The sequence below is a fragment of the Aythya marila genome (genome assembly GCF_965140915.1).
Source record: "Aythya marila genome assembly, chromosome: Z".
NCBI lineage: Eukaryota > Metazoa > Chordata > Aves > Anseriformes > Anatidae > Aythya > Aythya marila.
The window spans coordinates 780,091-803,007 of NC_139080.1; the positions used below are offsets into that span (position 1 = coordinate 780,091).

General features: G+C 42.5%; 1 protein-coding gene across 1 annotated transcript in view; it reads right to left on the minus strand.

Annotated features, from left to right (window-relative positions):
* Window positions 1-22,917, minus strand: part of LOC309889771 (WD repeat-containing protein 7-like) — a 124,572-nt gene that overhangs the window by 33,335 nt on the left and 68,320 nt on the right. Inside the window, exons 23-26 of the mRNA XM_082782800.1 lie at window positions 22,193-22,310; window positions 21,288-21,437; window positions 20,867-20,949; window positions 16,002-16,101 (exon numbers count right to left, since the gene is read on the minus strand). Of these exons, the coding sequence (XP_082638926.1) occupies window positions 16,002-16,101; window positions 20,867-20,949; window positions 21,288-21,437; window positions 22,193-22,310 (451 nt within the window). The remainder of the gene's footprint in view (window positions 1-16,001; window positions 16,102-20,866; window positions 20,950-21,287; window positions 21,438-22,192; window positions 22,311-22,917) is intronic.

Consider the following 22,917-nt stretch of genomic DNA (forward strand, 5'->3'; position numbering starts at 1 on the left):
GGTGAAATACCATCTCTCTTCTCATACCACATATAAATTCTTTCATGATGCCCCTTCAAAGGCTTTCATGAACCCAACTTTCCAAGCACAACCTAGTAGAATTATCTCATATAGCATCAAATTAAATAATTCCAGTATTTCTAATAATTAAATTTCCGTGTTCTTTCAAGTAATAATAGCAATTGCAGTAAAAATTTCAGGACTATACTGAGAAAAAGTATATTTAAATCTTCAAATTAATTTTTCTTCCTGTCCTTCAAGTGGCTTCTCAATAGCATCCAGATAAAGTCAAAGCACATATATTAAAATGTTTAACTTAATAACGTATATAACTTAATTTTTAATCTTACACTAATAGAATTTTGCATCAACCATTACTATTACTCAATATGAAAATGTGACTGGCATGATCTGACAGGCAGCATGCAACGAGAGCAGAAAGTGACCTTGAACAGCAGTGTATAAAAATACATTTATCACCGAAATGGCATGCCGGCTGTCAGTCAATATATGCTTCTCATTTGTTAGGAGGTTCTCCTGCTGTGATTCCCTCATTACAATTTGCTTTTACTTCCTGGGCAAATGACAACCAGAAAATGAGGCAGCTTCTTTCTTGACCGAACTTAATCCAGAAAAAATTAGATGACAGCTGCACCCATCCAAGTGTTACAGGATGGTTGAGAAACGGTTCCAAAATGTGCAGCCTGACCATTTCACCGGCTCTGTAGAAGAGCCCAGAGTGAGCCTTGCATCCCCTGAAACTGTGACTGTGATCAGCACACGCACGGAGCTCCCCCAGATCCATCCAGCCCCCTCCCCAAACACCCAGATAACTGCAAACACTGAGTTTCTGCTCTCACTTCAGGAATGTGCTTCTCAATTCGAGAGTTTCATGTGGCACCATCAAAACCCACAGGGCACACTGTGAAACCAATGCCATGGTGGTTTCACGAGAGGTTGGTGGCAATGCAGTAGCATCTCAGAGCATTTGCAAGAGGATGTGTCAGATCACTCAGCATTGTTATTGAAATTTTTATCTCCATGGCGATTATTCTTGTAAAAGAGCTTTCAACAGCTCATCAGCTGAACTTTATGCTGTAACTTCCAGGAAAATAATTTACATAAGAATTCTGATTATGCTCGGAATACCAATGAAAATGGGAGAAGAAAGTGCTTAATATTTTCTCCAGGTTAATAGCATTTTGTGAGATGAAACATTATTTTAAATCCTTACTTCAAAGAGGTATATTATCAATTACAAGCAGTCTGTGTAAAAAAAATACAAAATATAGATAGGAACCTAGAAAAGAGATTATACTGGCCAAATACCAGGCCTCTTGAATTGCACATACTCGCTGCTGTGAAGCCCTGTAAAGTTTTAGATCTCGAACCTCAAGTCCCTCAAGGCTGAGGCTCAATAGATGCGAGGAAGTTTGGGCTGATGTCCCAGTGCCAGAGAGCACTTCACATGGAGAAAAAATACTGAACGCTTTCCAGAAAGTCACAGCATGGAACAGATTTGCCATTTATTACGTGGACTTCACCTAACCAACGTGCAAAACACAACTCACAGCCCTGAAGCGAATAGCTGTATAAATGGGTTTGTAACTGGAGGGGCAGCGGCTGGGGCACGCAGCATCTCCAGCCCTTAGCGCTCCGTAGGTGACACGCCAGACGTGGTGTCAGCGAGCCAGATTTTGCACATTTCCTATTCGAGCAGCTGTCACTAGGTTTTCGAGCAGGCACGATGTTCCCATAAATCCCCCACTCCTTCTAGTCACAGTGCTCCTTGCTAAGGCAGCGTTGGGCTGAAATATCTTCTGGAGCCCTGCTAACGATGGGACCTGGGGCTCGGCACGCAGCGCTTGTCCTTAAACAGCTCGGTTAGGGCGTGCCTCTTCCCTTCCAGCTCCACTCACCGAAGTTTTACAGAGAACTGCTTAGATATCACATTCATATTTGGAGCGCTGCAATATTTTTAACCTTTGACTTCACAGCCTTCAATGTACTCGCAGAGCACACAAATCCATAGTTCCCGAGTGACCTGAGACTTTTGTTTAAAGTGTTCAGCAACTCAAATGGAGTAGGAAAAGCTAACAAGATCAGCATATCCTGCCAAAACGCTAGGGTCTGGGGACTTAATTATCCTTCCAGAAGTGCCTTCTGCCATGCAGAGTCTGAGGAAAAAAGGAACTCGCACCAGGATTTTTGAAAGCAGCCTTCTGATTCTTGCTGCTCCTCACTCTAATTTTCTGACTGTGTTTCCAGATCTTTATCAGTTCCTGGGCAAATTGCAACCTATCGCAGAGCTCTGGGAAGCTGCTTTCGTTCCATCTTTACCATTCTCATTTTCTTCCAGAGTCAAAAGCGTCAAAATCAAGATTCTCAGAACAAGTGGAAATTTGGAAGGTCACGTCTAGATTGGAGAAAGAGGTCAGTTAAAAAATGTGTTTGCAACATGGTATTAAACAGTTCCGTACATCTACTGTGAGTCATGTTTAAATATGTACTTGCTGGTCACAGGCAACCCTAAATGGGGAAACCTCAGTTTGACAATGACCATTTAATGCATTTTGAGCATTTTTTGCCCTCTTGCTACTAGCTGCAAAGTCCTGGCTGCAGACTTTGTTAAAACACGCGTACTAATATGCTCAAATTGCAATTTTCCTATTTTATCTTTTGAGGACAGTACAAGGGCTATGCTTGTTTTCAAGCATGACTGTTGTGGTCATGCAAAATCAAAAGGCAGAAAAGAAAAACAAAACAGATTAGGCCAGGGTGGACAGATTAAAATTTGCTTACATCCTAGGCTAGGATGAGACCTTCCAACCACATGTATTGTTTACAAAAGATGCTGCTGATGGGACCAAGCTGTGGCTGACTTCAGCCTTTAGACTTTTAATGTCCGAGTAGGATGGAACAGCTAAATTAGACATAGATTTAAAAACTTTATTTTCTTTACAGATTTCAGTGGAAAATTTTTATGCATACTTTCCTTCTGCTGCTTCTAGAGATGCAACTAACTCAGTGCTTTAACAAATCTCTAAACTCAACGTGGGGTTTGTGGCCTCAGAGGATGGTTGGTAAATTTAATATCTTTTTCCAGTCTATTTGACTTTTGTAGACTGAATTGTATCACTTCAAAAAGGGAAAAAAAAATCCTTAGTGGAATTGATTACATTGTCGACTCCCCACTTTGGAACCCAACAGCTGAGGCATAAGAGTTAAGCAAAAAGCTAGTGTTGAATCAATTTCTTATTTAATTTTTACTAACTTTGATTATTCGAAAGCTCTCCTGATTTCTGCTCTTGGATTTACAGTCCTCTCTTAACGTCTATCCCTGCTTTTCCTCTCCCAACAGGATGTTCCTGTATTTGTAAACTCCAGATGTCTCCAAAGGCAGAATATGCAAGCTCCTTTAAATCACTCTCCAACCCAACTAGAAAAGAGTACAGAAAGACACAAAAATGACTCTTGAAAAATTAGTATTGCTGATCGCCGTGACCTAAAAAGCAAATTCTGTGATTCCTGAGGCCTCATTACTTTGCCTGGCTACAAAGCTACAAAGTTAGAGTGGAGTTACGGCATGAATTTATGGTGCACTTAGCAGGCTGTAATGTGAGGCCTCTCCGTTTGCATTTTTTACTTGTAGCTTAATGAATATATTTATATGTGCAAAGCAGATTTATCTGTGATGCACAGAGGCAACTTGGTGCTGATCAACAATGTCCACGCGGAGAGTTAATGCAGTGGAGTTACTGTGCTGTAAATTCATGCCTTGGATAAACCCTCACCAGCTTCCCATGCAGAAGAGTATCAGCACAGTCTATTCTCATAAAACACACCCCTAAATTACCACCAGCATAATTAAACACTGTTTTTAAAAGCCATTTGAGAAACTTGAAAAAAAAAAAATGTTTATTTTGTTATTGCATCCCTCAGGTAGCTGGATTTGCTGTTAATAGGCTAAGACCATCTCCTGTCATAATGAAAATGAGTAAAATCCCTCAACTCTATTAGGCAGGTTTAGAAAGATCAGCTCAGGGTAAAACTGCTGCAGCCTGTGGGGAAAACGTGTCTGTAACACAGAGGATAGCATGACGGTTTCCTTCCCCTGCAATGCTCCCTGACGCTGGAAATAAAATGTAAGAGGAACAAAAGAGCAGGGCTTGCATTCGAACAAGCCAGCTGTACCAACGAGGACGTGAAAATGTTAAGTACGTTTAAGTCCCGCTGTAGTTGAAGCATGTCCCCTTAAATTTCTGCCCCACTTGCCAGCAGTGCACTTATTACTACCTGGTATTACATTACTATGGATTTTCCCTTGTGAACCTCGCCACGGCTTTTGTGAGTCCGATTATAAACTAAGCCAGGCGTCGTCGAGCACTCCCAGTCCCCCTCGCACACTGCCGTGGCTGCTCGTGGCCGTGCCAGGCCACACGGGTGTGTTTTCAGAGCCCAGGTACACGGCACTAGGTGCACACGTGCGACGTGCCTATTCCAGCACAACGCAATCTGCTGCGCAGCCTGACGGCTTCCACTCCCTCCCCTTCCTGCCTCCACTGAGAAAAGGGTTTTGGCCTGCAAAATTAAAAGGCTATGCTCGGTAATTATCTTTTATCTGCAATTTGAGAATGCGTGTTCCTACTAACAAGTTTTCCGGGCTCATCTGAACTCGTCAGCGTGACAGTGTCAGTGAATGCACGCACACGTTCAGGCTGCAGGATGGCTCTCCCTCCCTTCCTGCCTATAAAACACTGCAATCCAGAGCGCTGCCTTTTATTTACCCAGCAAACTTAACTAAAGCAAGCCATTAGGCATCAGCAACTATTCATTCCAAATATAATATTAAACAATTTTCTGCCTCGTATAAGAATTAAAAAATTGCAAAGGCATCTAGGTACCGAAATAAAACAATATTATGCACAATCCAATTACTGCTCTGCCTGTCGAAGGCACGGCTTTAATTCTGCAGTGAGCCAAACGGAGCACCCAGACCAAACAGCATCGATTCGAGCTGATGTTTAGAAACATTTTGCTTTGAAATAAACCCAAGCAGAAGTCAGGCTTCCCTTTAACCTCCCGCTGTAAGAGACACGGCTCTCACGCACACAAGCTCCCATCTGCATCCCCACAGAGCCGCCAGGGCTGCGATGTGATGCTGCAGGGACCCCTGCCCAGGGCTCAGCCCCGCGGGGGCACAGCTGGAGTGCTTGCAGAGGGCTGCCTGGCTGGACAGGGAAGGGAAACCTACAGAATGAGATCGTCCAGCGACACGAGCTGCTTGTTTTTGTGGCCAGCCCTTTATGGCTCTGCTGCAGGTCTGCAGCTGGGTTGCACGAAGCAGGGCTCACTTCAACACCAGCCTGTGATGATTAATTACAAGTATCTCTATAAATACAATTGTAAATATTTATAAGGGAAAGCAAGATTTAATCGATGGAAATAGACCAGTTTACAGTTTTCTTGCCCGTACTGTGTGCTTTTCCCTGCATGCCTTTTCCCAAACCACTCTCTGTTCGCAGCTAACACAGAGCTGGCCACAAGCATCAGCTGGTGTCCGGACTGGGAACGAAGGTGTCACCGAAACAGAAGGTTTCTTTATGGTAGCAAAGTTTTCAGAAATCACACATCAAAATATACAGCCATCACCACAGCAATGGACCAGCTGGAAATGTGCTCCCTCTCCATTCCCGTGCTTCCCAACGCCAGAAAGAAGAGCGCACAACGAAAAGCACTCACTGTCACAGCCTGTCCTCTCCACCCAACACTCTAATACTTAGGTTTTTAAATGAAATGAAATACCACCAAATAGCTTGTTGGTATGAATTAACTGGGCGATTTTGGACTGGTCTCTGTGACCCAGCAAGAATTTTCCTGGCAACTTAAACGGAGATAATTACACTGACCCCAAGTTTCTGGATGCCACCTACAGTCAAGGGCAGAAACATTCTCAGAAGTCTCATGAGTGACAGCACGAATCCTTCTGAGGCAGGTACCTTACACAAACTAGATGAAATGCCTGCTGCTTACCTGCATAAGAAGGAAAAAAAAAAAACAGCCTCCAAAGTAAGAATGCAGGTGAGTTAATACTTATATGAGTTATCAGGATTGTAATTAATGAACAGTGACTCTAAGTCTGCTTTGGCTCTGAAAAAGCGATAGAGACTCCAAGGAGCAAAATATTATTAAGCAACTTTCAGACATTCATATTTTCCCATCATTCCAAAGTCAATAACAATCACGTATTCTAAAATCTAGTTACTTGAAATGTATCTCTGCAGTCTGTTACCACTGATTTAGTGTTCAGTTTGGGGGAAAAAAGGAACACAGCATCATTCTTTTCTATAGTAATGCACTTCTAAAGAAAGAAAAAGTTGAACTGCAGTTGCATGCTGATGATAACTTTGGTTTTAATTGCACCCAATCTGCAGAGACCGCTCTTAGTCTACCAAAAAATACCATGCTTTTTTCTCATATTCTTCATAAATATATTAAAAAAAAAAAAAAAGTATGACTCCAGGGTCATGACTTTGCACAGTATGTAAGTCACTTCAGAAACCCTCAAAATTGTCAGTTTGTAAAATCAATGGAAAAAAATGACGTTTGGAATGGGAAGTGTAATTCAGTCAGGACGACAGTGGCATGAGCACAGTGGCGCGGTATCAATGAGCTGCAATGTGGTACGTTTATCATTAGATAATCACTCCCCCAGAGGATTAGCAGCACACAGATGAACCTTGTGCCACATAACACACTTGGGGTGTCATTATCTCATGATAACCCCACTCCCTGCCATCTCCTATTGCTTAATTAGAGGTTACAAAGGTTATAATAGGACTAAAAGAACTTGGTGAACAGAACTTGCAACGAGTGATACCTTAATCAATTCAAAACCAGAGGCTGAGAATGTGCAGTCAACAAAGGCATCTCTGGAAGGCCATAAGCATGCATTACGTCCTAAATTAGGGAGCTAAAACTCGCGGAGAATGAAGAAATCTAGACGTATACTATGCCTTATTCTCCCTTGACAAATGTCATCTTCTTCATTTTGCCTAATTCAAATGTCACGTATATATATTAAAAAAAACACTATATGATATTAATTCACCTGAAATAAATTACCAAGCACATCCCAAGCAGAAGGAACAAGATTTCCAGGCTGTCTCATCAGAAGTAGGCTACATACACGTTCAAAAACCTTCATCCTGACTGCAAGATTACAAATTGGGCTTCTTCGTTGAAGTGTTTTATTTTTGGCTGGAAACTGCCACCCACCCTAAAATGCTGCGTTTTGTGCAGTCCCGCTGTCACCGAGTGCTCTGCCTGTATGGCTTTTGCTATGTTTTGTAAACAATGGCCACATTTGCAGATGGAGCAGCCACAGATCTGGCGCACTCAGAACTGTTTTCCAATTCACTGTGAAACATCAATTATCTTTATCAAATAACAGTATCTCATCTCAGTCCATTATCAAGATGGAGTCTTATTTTAGCTGGACTGAAGCCCTATCTGTATATCAAGGCTGGCCGCAGTGCCAGAGTGAGTGAAAGGCTGTGAAATAATCAATAATCATCATCAAATTGTGGTCGACAGGTTGTGAGGATGGAAGTTTTTGATGAAACCTCAACCTTTTTTTTTGTGCAGCTGATAAAGCTTAACCTTTGCAATACCTGATAACTATGACTCAGTTAAAGGAAGCTCTGCATACACTTAAAAAGCTTTGACTGTTCAAAAAAACAACCCCTGAAACAGCCTGCTTTCCGTGGATAGCAACTTCACACCATCTTTTTGTTACTGAGCAAGTCAGCAGACAAAGAGCTACAGCGACCGTGTTTCATGGATTGTTATAAACACACCCTTGTGCTCCAACAACCAAGAACCACGCTCGGGCTTAAAGCTGTACAAATAAAAGGTCAGCCTAAAAAGGACAATCTCTGCATAACAATGAACAGAACCGCAGAAACAACAGAATAATTTCCAGCAAATATTTGCCCATTTAAATGTAGGTAGCTCCCTATTATCCAGAATGAATCTGGGATGAGATTATACAATTAAAGGAAAACAAAAACAAAAATAAAAAACACGATATACCTACATTAGCCTAATTACTTAGCAGCCTTTCTTTTAGAATTGTTATTTTTATTCATCCCTTTTTTATGATTTTTTTTTCCAAAACAGAATTAAGGCCAAGAATAAGGCTGTAAACAGTTTTTGTTTGGGATTTTCAGTTTTCAGAACAGCTTGAGTAATCTCCAACCTGAATATAACCTCCCTGTGAAAAACGTATAGTTGATTTCAGCCATGTATTTCCCCTTTTAGCTATGGGAAATAGCTAAATAGCTACGGGTTCTCTAGAAATAGAAATTTGAGGAAATTTGTCAAAATTCGCATGAGCAAGCAGAATGTGAATTTCAAGAATGACCATTTCAAATTTTCTCGGCCAGAACAGTGTTTAGATAGGGTATGGAAATAGAAGCTGCACCAGACAAACCCCTTGTAAGCACAAAATTGCTGGTGTGTTTCGAGTCACTACCTTAACACGCACACACAAACAACTACAAAAAGCAAACAAAAGCCCTGGATCAGCTCTTTTGGCTGCTGAATGCATTTAGGAAAACTGTGGAAGCTTGCTAATGGTCAGACTGAGCAAGTAGCGCAAAAGCTGTCTGGCATTTTGATTAGACAGCTGCATAAGTAAATACTTTGAAAGCCTTCACAAAACTTCAACAAATGTTGTGAGAACTGGCAATACCGTTCAGCATTACTTCTGAAAAATTGGTCATAGATCTCCAGGCCACCGCTGCACGTCCCATGGGACATGTCCAGCACCTCAACCCAAACCACCCTGTGACTGTGTGTCTTCATGCTCTGCTCAGGGAGGTTTAGAGCTCCTCAGCAGTGGGAAGGGTTTGTCCTCTTCACTTGCACCAGAGGCACCTGGCCCGTCTGCCTGCACTGCATCATAGCTCATCCTGCACTTGGCCCCAGTAGGAAGGCTGTTAGCAAGCTACTACAAGTAGTAGGCTGCTACCAAGTGATAGAACAACATGGATGTTGCAGAGCAGGGCAAAGCTCGTGTTATTAGCTGTAATATTAACTACAAAGCTTACCTGCTTGATGTAAACCTCCCCAAGGAGAGGAATGTTTCATACGAAATTGATACTACTGAAATATTTATATAGTATAATCACTGTCAACAACGCAGTTTTATACAAAAGAGGTAGTATCCAGCTAGCTTACTGAAATTCACATTTGATTACAGAAGTCAAAACCCTCCCGGGGAGAGACTTCTGAGAAGTCTTGCCTCATGCAGGAGGCCAGGCCTGGTGGTGGCAGGGACCCCTCCAGGCTTCGCCCCCTTCCCACCCCAGAAGCCATCCGTCACTCAGCTCCCTCCACTTCCAACCTCGCTTTCCTGAGAGAGACATCGCTGGTGATGAATACACGCTGAAATACTAAATGCAGCTCTGGAGACCGCTGATGCCACGCTGATGGATGTGGTACTAGGCACTATTAAAAAAAAATAAAATACCTGCTCTTACAAGGAAGCTGGGTCTCCCCTAGGTGCCGAGGGTGCTCTGCATCCCCCAGAAGGCAGCTCATCACACTGCAAGACAGAAAAACTTCGGTCCTGCTCCAGATCCTTTACATCCTATCATCTATCTCAGAAAAAAAGCATTTTTGAAGGATTTAAAAATATTCTCATCACAAATCCACTAATTCTCCATCCAGGGAAAACGCTGAATGGATTCAACAGTAAAAACTGACTACATTTCTTTCTGAAAATATGCCAAAGTTTAGCTGTTTTAAATAATTTAAACTTAAAGCAGAGATCCCAGTGCATTTTAATACTTTATTGCTCAGTAGTTTTATTTATGCAAAATTAAAGACATCCCCTCATAATGGCAATTAGCAATAATCTGAAGTAAAATAATATTATTGTAACAGATGACACTGCTACAAAGTGTTTACCCCCATAATCTCCTCCAAGATACAGCCATTTTAGAGTAAAAAAAAAATTTAATGAATTTGGAAAAATCTGGTAACTTACTAGCTAAAACGCTGAACTGATTGATATATCTATTTGTCATAATTAGTTTGGAATTTAATGTCAGCATTTTAAATTTCAAAAGCAATCCTGACATTTTGTATCATCTCACTTTTCATAATAATATATATTTTTAAACCCTCCCGGCATTTTTTTTTTTGATTATTCAAACATATTAAGAGCAGTTTTGATACAGCCTCACGTAACCTGTCTCTGAGATGTGCAATGCCAGATGCAGGAACAAACGAGCTGCTTTTTCTGTGCGTAAACGGCCGCCTGGCAGGATGGAGCTCAGCCACCACACACGGGTCCCCCTCGAAGCAGAGCACAAAGACAATCCTAAAATTGCCACAACTCTTCGCCCCACATAAAATAAAACGCTCTCTAGAGCGGCAGCTGTTGTTCTAAGGGTAGAGCAGTTGGCTTCCAGAGTTGGGTAGCAATAAGATAGTATGTTTTATTATGAGTGTCATGGAGACGGTGTGAAAAATCAAGAGCCATAGGCAGTAAGCGGCAATGGGTCAATAATGTTCACCGAGACATTGTGTAGATAATCAACAACAAGGCCCTGGGTTCTCTATGCACTGCAAACAGCTGAAGGGCAAATCAATACAGCCATGGGAAGGACACTGCCCGGCCCCGCTCCCCACAACGAGCTGCTGCTAGGGCAGCGAGGCACCCTAAAAACCAAATTAATGCAAACTTCGTGTTGCCCTAACGTCAGGCGTTGGGAATATACAGTAATGCTCAGAAAATGTTTAATAAATAATTTAATGAGAGAGGGAGAGAGAGAGACCAATCTCTATATTAAATTATAGAAAAAAATAGATACCGAAAAATACGTATTTGGAAAGCTCACGATACAACAAAACGTGCCTGCAATTTTCATTTCAATTCAACGCCTTAGCAATAAACTAAAATCCAAGCCTCCTGAAATGAATAAGATAGATACTGGAACATGAGAGTTTAATGTAGAACAGTTTAAAAAATTGAAGTATGATAATTAATAATGTATCTTTTAAATTATTAAGCAGAAATCACACGTTAATAGAGGCATCCGTATCTGCAATAACAATGATGCAAACCAAACGCAAAATACTGAAATGCAGATAACTGGCTTTGAGGCAACATTTTACTGGTAGTATTAATAATTGACACTTTGTTAAATAAGTGATACTAATATTGTAAATTTCTCGGGAAAAAAAAAAGTATCATATATAAATGTTGATTTATTATTTGTTCAAAAAGGTGATTCTTGACATCCATCATTCTATTAATCATTAGATGTAATTTCTCAGTCGGTATGTACAACCATCTTTCTTGAAAACAAAATAAAAACATGCTGGAAGGAAAAAAAAAAACAACAACAAAACAAAACATGAAATGCTTCTGTTTTCCATTATTACAGCTAAAAAGCTTGCCTTTTTTCTTCAAGGAGATGATAAAATTCCTGCCCTATTTCACCTATAGTGTAAAAAATAAAATTTAGCAGGGCACATATTTGGGATAGCAGTTTGTTCTGCTGATGATAATTACTATGAAATTTTCTACAAAGTGTAAACTGTGTTAATTCTGTGACAGCGATACAAAAAAGCCACACTCCTCGGATCTTGCCATCAACCGGATTTAAAAGCAACGATGATTATTATTTTTAGCGTGGCTGGCTGAAACGAAGAAACAACCTCTTCAGCCTTATTTTCATCACCGTAACTATTTCAGTATGCGCAGCAGTAAGTTATCGGATTATATTTTCATGAATTATTCAGCGTGGACATCAGCAGCAGGCGGGGGCGAGCAGACGAGCGCCGCGGCCCCGCTGGCCGAGGGGCTTCCCGGCACGGCGCCCGCCTCAGCCCCTGCAGCTCCGCGGCCGCGAGAGATCCCCCGGCGAGATCAGGAGATGTGTGGGGAGCGGATCTCAGCGCTGTGCTGGAGTTAGTGTGCGTTTATATGCTGTGATGTACCAGATTCATTGCTGTGTAGGTGTCAGCAGTGTTGCCTGGTCCTGCTGCTGCTCTCCCAGAGCTTTCCCGACGCTGCCGGGGATGAGGGGCTGAGGCAGCACCCCAGGACCAGGCCCTGTGAGAGCACCGGGCATGGAGCACTACGACACAACAGCATGGAGATGGGGGAAATGCTGACAATGCTGCTGGCAATGACAACCCAGCAGCAGGTTTGGTGAGGCCAGGCATCAGCCACATGCCCTCGGCTGAGGAGGAAGCAGACCGCCTGCAGGCCTCCCGGCGTGAGCCAGGCTTGGGGCTGCAACTGAAATCCTCTCATCGACAGCGAGCTGTGACTGCTGAGCGCTCTGCAGCACTCACTGCTGCTGGTGCCTGCTGGAACTGCTGCAGAAGGCAATGAGCGGTGTTTTAGGTCGGCTTTGGTGCTACGGGGAGCTCAAAGATTCACTTCTTCCACCCGCAGGTTCCTGAGCCCCGGCTGTTAGGGCCACCCGAGACCTACACCCTGAGCTGAGAGGAGTTACCTCTGGGACTTGAAAACAAAACGTGGCAAAACGTACTAGGAATAAGTAAAGAAACTAAAAAGAAGGGGAAGCTCCTCTTCACACACAGGCATACCAGGCACGTGCCAGAAGCGTGAGACATAACGTGGGGTGTTGTTTTGAAAAACACTCACATGGAAGGCTTGTAGAAGCTCTGCATGTGTGTGCTTCCACAAAGGTGAGAAAGAAAGATTTGGGGAAGCTAAGCAGCAAGACTGGAATAAACAAAAAATGAATATTTTGCCTAAGGATGATGAAGAAAAATGGAGAGAACATTCTGGTGATGGAGTTTTAAAGCCCTCTGCTCTTCTCTCCTTACAGAACAAAGGCTGCCTGCACATACCGGAGAGCAAAACCCAAGGAGAGGAAATGGTTATTTAAACTAAAGGTCAATGTTGGTACAGAGGCTTAAGTAACCATACCTACACTGGGGTGGGAATAGAAGAACAGATTTCTAACCCTTGATATTTTAACCCGTCGGTATTCTGGAACCGACTTTCACTCGGAGCACTGGGTGCCAGGAAGGCCAGTTTGCTCCAGCCCTTCCTACCTGCTGCAGCAGGAGCACGCCTTCGCGTCCCCAGGAGGTCCCACCTGCAATGCCCGCATCTTGTTCTCCCCTTGTGCTTATCTCGGCTCCAAGCTCAGTTAACGTACACCCTTAATGATGAGTGTAAGTCAGGGGAAAAGTGAGCTGCTCCCACCTCTTCCTATCCCTGATTAAAAATGGGTTACATGTGAACTACGATGAGGGTAGCTATGCAACTCTCATATCTGTTTAAAACTTTTACTTTCAAAACGCTAACATATTTACTAAATACAAAACTATTTTTACAGCTTCAGAAAAAGAAAATTCACACTTTTTTTTTTTTTTTAATAAATAGCAAATATTAAGCCTTTAAAAAAAAAATCCCGTAACTTCTGGTAATTACAGTCTTTCAATAAACATTATAAACAGAAAAAAAAAATGACCTTAAGATAGACAGCGGGGTGGACTGACTGACTTCTTGCTCTGCCTTACAGCAGGACCCTGATTCCAAAAGGCACTTCCCATGTTACTGCTCTAAGTCATGCTCAATTTAAACATACCTAAGCAATTAAAATATTTTGATAAACACTTTGAAAAGAAACACTTTTTGTAAAAACAGAAGATTTTTGAGCTTTTTGCAACATTATCTTCTTCTACACAATCCCAAATTTATCTCACGTCTTCTGAGCAGCCTGAAATCTGTAACTGTGAGAAATAACTTAAACGATTGGGTTTGGAATAAGAAATCTGTATCCAATAGATGGCGTTGCCCCCTAATAATATATGTGGCCCTCAACAGATTTCTCTGATCTTATGAATAATAAAATCTGCAAAGAATCCTGTTCAAATTTTCCTTTCATACCCTCTTCTGCCCTCCACACCTTACATGGTAGCTTACTAAGAAAGTAAGAAAACAAGTACTGCGAATATTCACTAACACATCAAATTAAGGCAGTGAATTATTCAGACAATTTACTGGCAGAAATCTGGAGTTAGTTCCGGGAACCAAACACAAAAGAACGCCAACTAACACGGAAGTGACACTAAATCAGATAAATGTGTTGCAACCATCAAGACAATCACCTTCACGAGAGCTGGTGGTCATTACACAGAATCCAGTTTAAAAGAACTCTGGTCTTCTGCAAAACTCCTGTAGACTGCCAGATTGTGCAAAACGCTTTACAGAGCTATCTGGAATTCACACTGCCAAGAAAGAACTTTCCTAATTACTCCACATGCTATCAAACACCTCTGTTCACCTTGGAGCCAGTTCAGTAGATGAAGTATGAATGAGACAAAGTTAACCAGTGCTACCAGCCTTGCATTTTTAAGTACTGATGCTAAATGGAAGAATGGGCTTTGTCACCCATCTCCTGGTGCTCTGAAAACAGAGAAATGTGAGGACGTGGATGGTTGTGCTTTTTTTTCCCCCTCCTCTCCAGCAGGATCAGGAATTAGCTGTTAGCTTGAGATGCCAAGACTTCGCAGACTTATCTGGACTTTGCACTCTCAATTTTCGGTGCAATGATGCACACAGAAAGGAATTGTGGTCGGTGTCTCTTAATGGCCAGCAGGAGATGTTCAGCAACTAACTGCTTTGTCATGCTGCTTGGTGAATAGCTGGGAGAAAAAGTAATGCAACATGTATATTTGGAAACGGGAACGCAGAGAGCTGTGTGCAGCAAGGCATAATCTTGGCCAGGTGCTGATGACAGGACTGCAAGGCAGCAAAAATGCTCAGTGACATCTGATATATCAATATAAAGCAGTTCTTGTGGAGTAATTTTGTAGTTAAATTAATAAATCATGATCCAAACAATGATCTAAAACAAGATAGAACAGTCCACTGATACTCTTTGCCTGCATTATATAGCTATTATGAAATAAATTTGGCCAGCTCAGCTTCCACAGACAGCTGTCTAAACAAAAAATACCAAAACGTACAACGTTGTTAGCTACTAGTTTTGGGAAATAATCAAAATTTCAGAACAGAAAATGAACCAGCCATGTGTACCTTTGCTGGCACACAGTTCTGCCAGCAAAGTACTAAGTGACACTGCAGATTTAGCAGAAAGAAATCTATGCTACCTTGTCTATAATGCACATTTTAGAAGCACTAAGGACTAGTCCTTTTAGTCCAAGTTTAGAAACAAAAAAACATATTTGCACCCAACAATTACATTTGCATTTAAAAAATCCTCAAACCAACTGAACAAAAACTCTCCCCAAAACACTAAAAAACAGCCAACAATGACAAAACCAACTATAAGGCAGATTCAAAATACAGGTATTTTATCCAAGTTGTACATGACTACTGAAATTCAATGAGGAAAAATAGTGGATCACACAGCACGAGGAATAATAAAGGGTCCTAGCAATTAACTTTTCTGAAAATGCTTTGTTACTTCATCATTTGTAATTCCACGCAAATTCAAGCAAAGCGCTCATTTCAATGTTATCCTCACGCATATCCTCTCCTAGGTGCGGGGTAGGAGAACACGTATCTTATTTAATATCAGAGAAGTGCAAATACCTCGGATGGAAGCACCGTGCCATTTCACAGAGAGGAGTTTTAGGAAGAAATAACCAGTAGATTTTCTTTGGGACTTCTATCGTAGATAAGCATGCTTCTATAAAGCTTAACTTTTCAAATCAGATTTTTCATTTCTTTCAGAGCAAGGGTATCACCTAACTTTAGGCTTTCATTATTAACCCATCTGTGGCACCCATTCAGTTCCAGTGAATGAAGACAGTAGGGCTCTATATACTTTGAGTCCTTCATTAAACTATTGATCCCCTTAGCATTATCCATAATGTTCCAGCAGCTCAGCATGTCAACTGATGCAGAGCTTGCTGCTCTTTCCTTTCAATAACTTCCACACTTTATGGGGAGGAAGTCACAATGATTTATTTACCTGACATTTCCCAGTCCGGATGTCGTAGAGGGCCACTGAACCATGGCGAGCTCCAACTGCTATTCTGTGACTCCGCTCGTAATAGCTGACCATGTAGAACCTGAATTGAACATTATAACAAGTAACAGGTGAGATCTGACCTGCCTGCATGATGTTCAAATTAATTTGCAATGCCATTGGGTAATTAACATTAGTGCTGGAACAGAGATTTGATTTCAAAATCCATCAGCTGCCAGTTTTCATATGTGGCATTTAGCAAACAAACCCAACTGATGTTTGGCTCATTACTGCAGAATCCTATCGGATTTATTTTTTTATTTTTACTAAACAGTGTTACAGCAATTCTGTTGAGTGTGGGAATAATCTATGCAATAATCACCAGTTCCTTGAATATCCACGTGCAAGCGTTGTTTACAGCTCCACACCACAATAATGCTGGATGCCAAAGGGTTACGTGAGACAATCTCAACACCCTGAATGATTTCAGAGCATTTTTCTTTGAAAATCAAGTGAGAAAGGTTCAAGGAAGCAAAGGGAAAAATATGTAAATTTAAAAGAAAAAAAGAAAAAAAAAAAGGACAAGTCATCAAACTATCTCTAATACAACAATATTCAGGTGAAAGGGAGCTGAGAAGCATGTGAGAGTCCTTAAAGTTTGATGTGAGTGTATGCTATCAATCTGGGCACAAAAAATAGAGAAATTCCTTGGATTTTGCAATCCTGAAACACAAGAGAATCAGAATCCTTATTTCCAGTTGAAACATTTGAGAATATATATGCCTGTCTTCTCAAAGGAAGAACAGACCTGTGAAAAGTGTCACCTGCATTTCCACTTAAATTTTAATTCTAATTTTTCAGTTAAATTTTACTACAGCAAAAGCTGCCCGAGCTTGCTAGAATCGGTCTGTAAAAATATGCTGCTGACCACATTTATGGCTTCAGACAGCAAATCTTGCAATGATCCATCTCCTTGTTCGTAGGGATTCCCAGAGTGCCATAGCAACTGCTCTTACAGGGCTGCTACACTTGTTTCTGCAGCGCGGGATGGATTCGGGAAGGCAAACAGCACCAAACACCGTGTTAACAAACAAACAAACACAAGGAAATGAAAATCATTCGTTTTTGTGCAAGAGAAGGGGCAAGGCGACCTAGCTCAGAGGCACTTCTGCACCCCTGCCCTCCCGCATCCTGAGGACCACCGGCCCTGCAGACACCCCTGGTCCCAGGCCTGCAGCTTCCAGCTTTGCTCCCGAGCTCCAGGAGCATCCCCCTTGCACCTCCCTGCCTGCACCTCGGTGGCTGGGCTTCGAGGCAGATCAAAGGGAAGGAGCCTGCTGTGAAAGAGCTGGAAGCTCAGCGAGCAGCACCAGCTCGGGAGGGCAAGGCAAAGACAAAACCCGTGTAGGCAAGGGATGATTTCCTGCACAGTCACAGAGCATGTGGGCAGGGCAGCAACACACCTCATTTGTTTGTTACTTAATGGTAACAGCAGCAAGATCTTCTTATTTATTATTAAGAAAAAAAAAAAAAAGGAAGAGTGCTTAGAAAAAAAATCAAAAGCTGTTGGGAAGCAGCTAGGGAACAGGAAAGGCAAGAGCCAGTCATGAAAAATAGGGGAGAAAAAGGATAATGCTGTGGGCAAACAGGTACCCACAGGGTCTATAGCATGTCCTATACAGTGAATAGCATGGGAGAGCTTTCCCATTTTTCACCATTTCATGCCAAACTGCAGTCACCGACACAGTTAACGTGGTGCCTCAGGTGAACGGGGAGGGGGCTACTTGTAAGGCTATTTCAACCTTACATAGAAATACACACGTCTTGTCATCATGAGTAAAACAGAATACAACCAAGTTTCTACATGAGATGTTTTATGTCCCCTTTATTACATTTCTGAGTGGGCACAGTCGGCTGGTCTCCCCCGGCAGGCACCGGCTGTGATGTGGGAGCACGCAGCATTTCTCTCCCTGCTGCATTTAAATGCCCCTTTAGACAGAAAGCTGAGTCAGGATTTCTCTTTGAGAAGAATCCATCAGTCTCCGTAACAACAGAGGATTTGTGGAAAAAAAAGCTTCCAGGAAATAGACATTTTTGAACTTAATTTTATATAAACCCCCTCCTCCTTAGACTGACGTTCCGTTGTCAGCTCTTTAGCCCCGCTCTTTCTCATTTAGTTAGCTCAGTATTGTTGCAAGCACCCCTAGATTTAAACATTTTAATCCTTTGCCTCCCTTTCTAAACCTCTGTATGGTAGAGTTCAATAGAGAATGATATGCCAGCATATATTTAGACTACACTACGGAGTCATTTCTGCAAGCCTAGCTGGTGCCTCCATATCCATCATTGGCATCTTAATGGAAAGCCTGCTCTGAGTGCTGCTCCATTACTGCTCTTCAGAGAAACTTCAGTCAGCCAAAAGACAGCTCAATTTAACGCGGGGGGAATCCTGCTGGAACCAAATTAACAGCGCTGCGATCACGTGTACCAGCTAATCCTCCAAATTAAAGGACGAGCTGGAGCTTGCATCCTTCTCCCCGCATTTTCCAAATGAAACCAGTGTGTATGAGGATAAAGACAAGCGTGGTGCTGTCTCCCTGACCTTGTCTCCCTCACCAGCCTCTCCCACTCGTGCCCGTGGACAGCCACGCTGCAATGTCACTACTAACACTGATGGCAGCAACACGGGCCGTGCAGCAGCAGGAGGGATGGAGAGGAACAAACCTGAAGGTGCTCCTGTGCGGGCCTGAGCACCAGCCTGACGTCTGTCCCAAACAGCTTTGCGAGGGCAGAGCTTATTTTGATAAGAAATGAGTTTGCACAGAGGATGCTAAAAGGCAGGACAATCCTCTATAAAAAAATACCACTTATGGGAAAACCATAACCATATGCAATAAAAAATGCTGCACGGTGACGGATTTACTTCATCACAACCCATCAGGACCGAGTCATGCAATTAGGAGCACGACTGCTCTGTTTGTACAACAGCAAAAGAAAGAAGATGAATAAAGGAGAGGAAAGATAATCTGGGGCTTTAACCCAGCACACCGCTGCTCACAGCTGTGGGTTTTACCGTTCCACTAAAAGCAGGGACGTCACTTCAAGGGTGCAGTACAGGCACCAAACAAGTATTTGTCATGGCACAACGCTGTGGAAATGCCTTATTAAAGGCCACGAGAAAAAAGGACCTGCACACCTAGTGAAACGAGTCAGACACCTGAATGGTTTAGTCACAACAGGTGTGCACGCAATGCAGCGCAGCAAAAGGAGCAGTAGGATATTAAAAGAATTAATGGTAGGATTACGTTGAAATGCTTCCACTTGGAGGCTCTCCAGACATCCAACGATTTGCTGAAATCTTACGAAAATCTCCATTGGGCTGAATGATCACATCAGGGGGGTGCTGGATCATTTTTACTGTGGCTATAACTACATGTAACAGGAAATATTACTCGTCATTTAAGAAAATTTTAAGATAACTTATAACTATAAAAGTACAACAGAAACAGGGAGATTTTTTGCGTTAATTCCACTTGCCCTTGCATTTATATGTTAAATTAAGCCTTTTAAAGGATCAGGAAGAAAGAAGACTACCTCTATCAGTATCTTATCTGTCAACAGGATAATAGCTCTTTTCTTGAAACTATTCAATATTTTAATAGCTTATTAAATTAAAATGTAATGGTTGAGAGATGAATGTTTTAATTTATCGGCTGTGCTAGTTTAATAGTGTGACTGGGATATTTATCATAGTCTAAGGATGCTGTAAATGTTCACATGTCTTAAATCCCATTTTACTATTAGGAGTACCAGTTGTGGAGTAAAGCAGGAGCTGCCTACAAGATCGCCTACCTGTGCTCAGCTCCCTGCCAGGGTCAGTGGGAGCCCCTTGTGCCTGTCGGCACCCTCTGACCACGCGGACATGCAACCACAGGGGACCACCACCACCACCCTTCTCCTCCCCTGTGACTTCTGCAATTATCACTTGTTGTTTTCAGCTTGTTTCAGCTTCTGTTCCTGCTCCCAAACTGCACGTCGTCCAGTGCTGCCAGTGGGAGAGACGCCCAGCACCCAGACCTCCAGGGACCAGGAGCCCCCATGGTGCTGGGGTCTCTAGGACAGCAGTGCCTGTGTGGCCAGCGTGTGTCTTCAGCACACCTGGAAATCTCCTGCCACTTACCTCAAACTGGCTGCTCCTGGCCTGGTGGCAGCGTACTAACAGACAGCAGCTGGCTGAAAGGTGTTTATGGAAGCCAACACAGTGCCCGCCAGCTGTACGGGGTATCTGGAAACAACCCACCACCACTAGACCCCCAGATACTCCTAGCCAGATCCTTATTTTCTGCTCTCACCATGCTAGTCACATCCCCCCTGCCCCTTTTATATTTTTCCCTGCAGCCTATATGATGATGTCAACTAGGTCATTCAAGCAGGTCCTGCACACGTGAATCTAACTTATTACTCAAGAATGTTATTATCATTTTTGCAACAACGGCAACAAAGATATTTATACACCCTTTGACAGAAACCTGCACAATTAACCTGGTCAGACAGTGCAGCTGTTCCAGTGGAGCAGCCAGGATGTAGGAAGGGGCAGCAGGACACAAATTTTCAAGAGACTTCACAGTATTTTCATCTTTCTGGACTTTTAAAATACTTGAACTTGAAAGAGTTGTTAACGCTTTTCTGGTCCACATCTGTCAGATGTGAATGTAAATTAAAAGCCTGTAAAGGCTTACAGGTGAGCTAAAAACCACTCTTCACATTTGCTGTTTTAAGGGGCAAATATCACACAAAAGACTGTTTCACTCCAAGTAAGAAATTTATCTTATAATTTTCTTCACTGTACTCTTGAGGGAAGAGCGTACCTGCAGATGGCTGGAAAGCATTCCTGAAGACCTTTCTTCTTAACTAAAGATCCTTCAAGGCAGTACATGATGATGTCCATAACCTCGGAAACACAAGTTAATGTTATTTGATATTACATATTTCATAATAAACCTTCTGACAGACAAAAATAAAACATTTCTGTGCCTGACTGCAGCTTTGATATCTAATTTAAAGTATGATTGGGATAAAAGAAACCAGAACTGGCTTGCACATAATAGTGTTTACCACAGCAATGGTACTGGCAACTTGAACCCTTTGGAGCACCAAAAAACAATTATTAGAAGACTAATTTTTGGTAAACGTAAGCTTACCAAACACACAGAATGAAACTCTATAATGCTAGTCCAGGCCAGTACTGCTGCATCGAAACCTCAAAGACATAAGGCAGCACAGCCTTACCTCCACCAGAAGGTCCACGACGTCGGTAGGCATCTTCTCAATCAGTATTTCAATGACTCGTAAGATCTCTCCTTTAGCCCGAGCAAGGGTGGTGGTGTGGATATTCTGCTGAGACTGCGTGTTTGCAGCCAGGGCGGTGTGTCTGTGCACCTAGCAAAGAGCAGGGTTTATACAAACGTGCCTTGCTGTATATTCTCCATCTCTGCTTACTGTTATATGCATGCTACTTTGAGAGCCCGTACCATGCAGAACATTTTGCTTCCCTTTGAGACACACGGATTATTTCCCATACCCCGTTATGGGTAGAGCTAAAGGTTAGTTTTCCTTATAGCAGTTTTTAAACACAGGTCTACCTTTTTAATTCTCAATCTTGTAAAATGTGAGGTCAAGATGAGCAAATGCTTAGGTCCTGATTATGTAATTTTCACATATTGCTGCATATTTCTTTGGGTATTAAATGTCTGCTTTATAACAGGCCTTTTTTTGGCCAAGTGAAAGCTCCAAGCACTTGGGTTTACTCAAATGGCTCTCAAAGACAGTGCCCAACCTACACTAACCTCACAGCACCGTCCCCACTCCACATCCCCAGATTGCATGGCTAAATGTCCACCCAGTCTGAATTTGTACTTAATTGGGTGGCGTTTGCACAGCCAAAAGAAAGCGGGATTTTACACATCGCTATCTGAAGTTTGTATAACCAGTTCGTCAGGACACAACAAATCAAGCCAGGCACGGCTCAACGGCTTGAGTTCAGCACGAAACCGCTCGTTAATTACGGGTGACTGGAAAGAGCAATCCGCGGGGACACAAACACTTCGCTCGCTCCTTTTCCCTTTTGGGGAGGAAGGGCAGGACACGGGCTTGCTTCTGTTTCGCAGAAGGACTGCTGCGAGGGCCCAGCTCACCTCCTTGGCGATGGTGGTGATGAAGGCGGGTGGTCTGGCCGTGGCGATGAGCGAGAGAGCGTGTCGCGCCGAGCGGGCAGAGTCGGCCGCCGGGCTGAGGGGCAGCCCCATTGTGATGCTAAACGGGCACCAGACAAAGAGGGGAGAAAGAAAAGGAGCATTAGAAATATAGAGTGAAAAGATTAGAAACAGCTTATAATGTCGGTTCAAGGTCAACGGGAGCACTCAAACAGTTAGAATATAATGGACTCCCAACAATGAGCGGTGATTAGGAGTCAGGGTGTTCTATCATCAAATACAAAATCGAATAATTAACCATGAAGATTGAAAACAGTATGTGCATCTGTCCAAAGTGTTAAAAAGGCCTTGTTAACAAATTATCTGTATGTGCTGAATACATATCACAGAAGCGAGGACAAGGCAAATGAAGAATGTCTCCCAAAGAATTTACGTTTTACTCCTTTACAAAATCTTAAATGCAGGGTGAAAAATATCCCGTTTATAGTAATTCTACTTAATTCAGCTAAGCGCTGGTTACAGGAGATTAAAGCGAGAAGCTTCCTGAAGACCTAAAGCCACTGAATCTATTCAGTGTGATTTTATTCAGCGCATGACTCAGTTACAGAAGCATGAAGAGATGACAGACAGCCTCGTACCCTGTACTTCCTACTTACTATGAAATTATTCTCATGCTCTTTAGCATTTCTAACACTTGGGTTTTTACC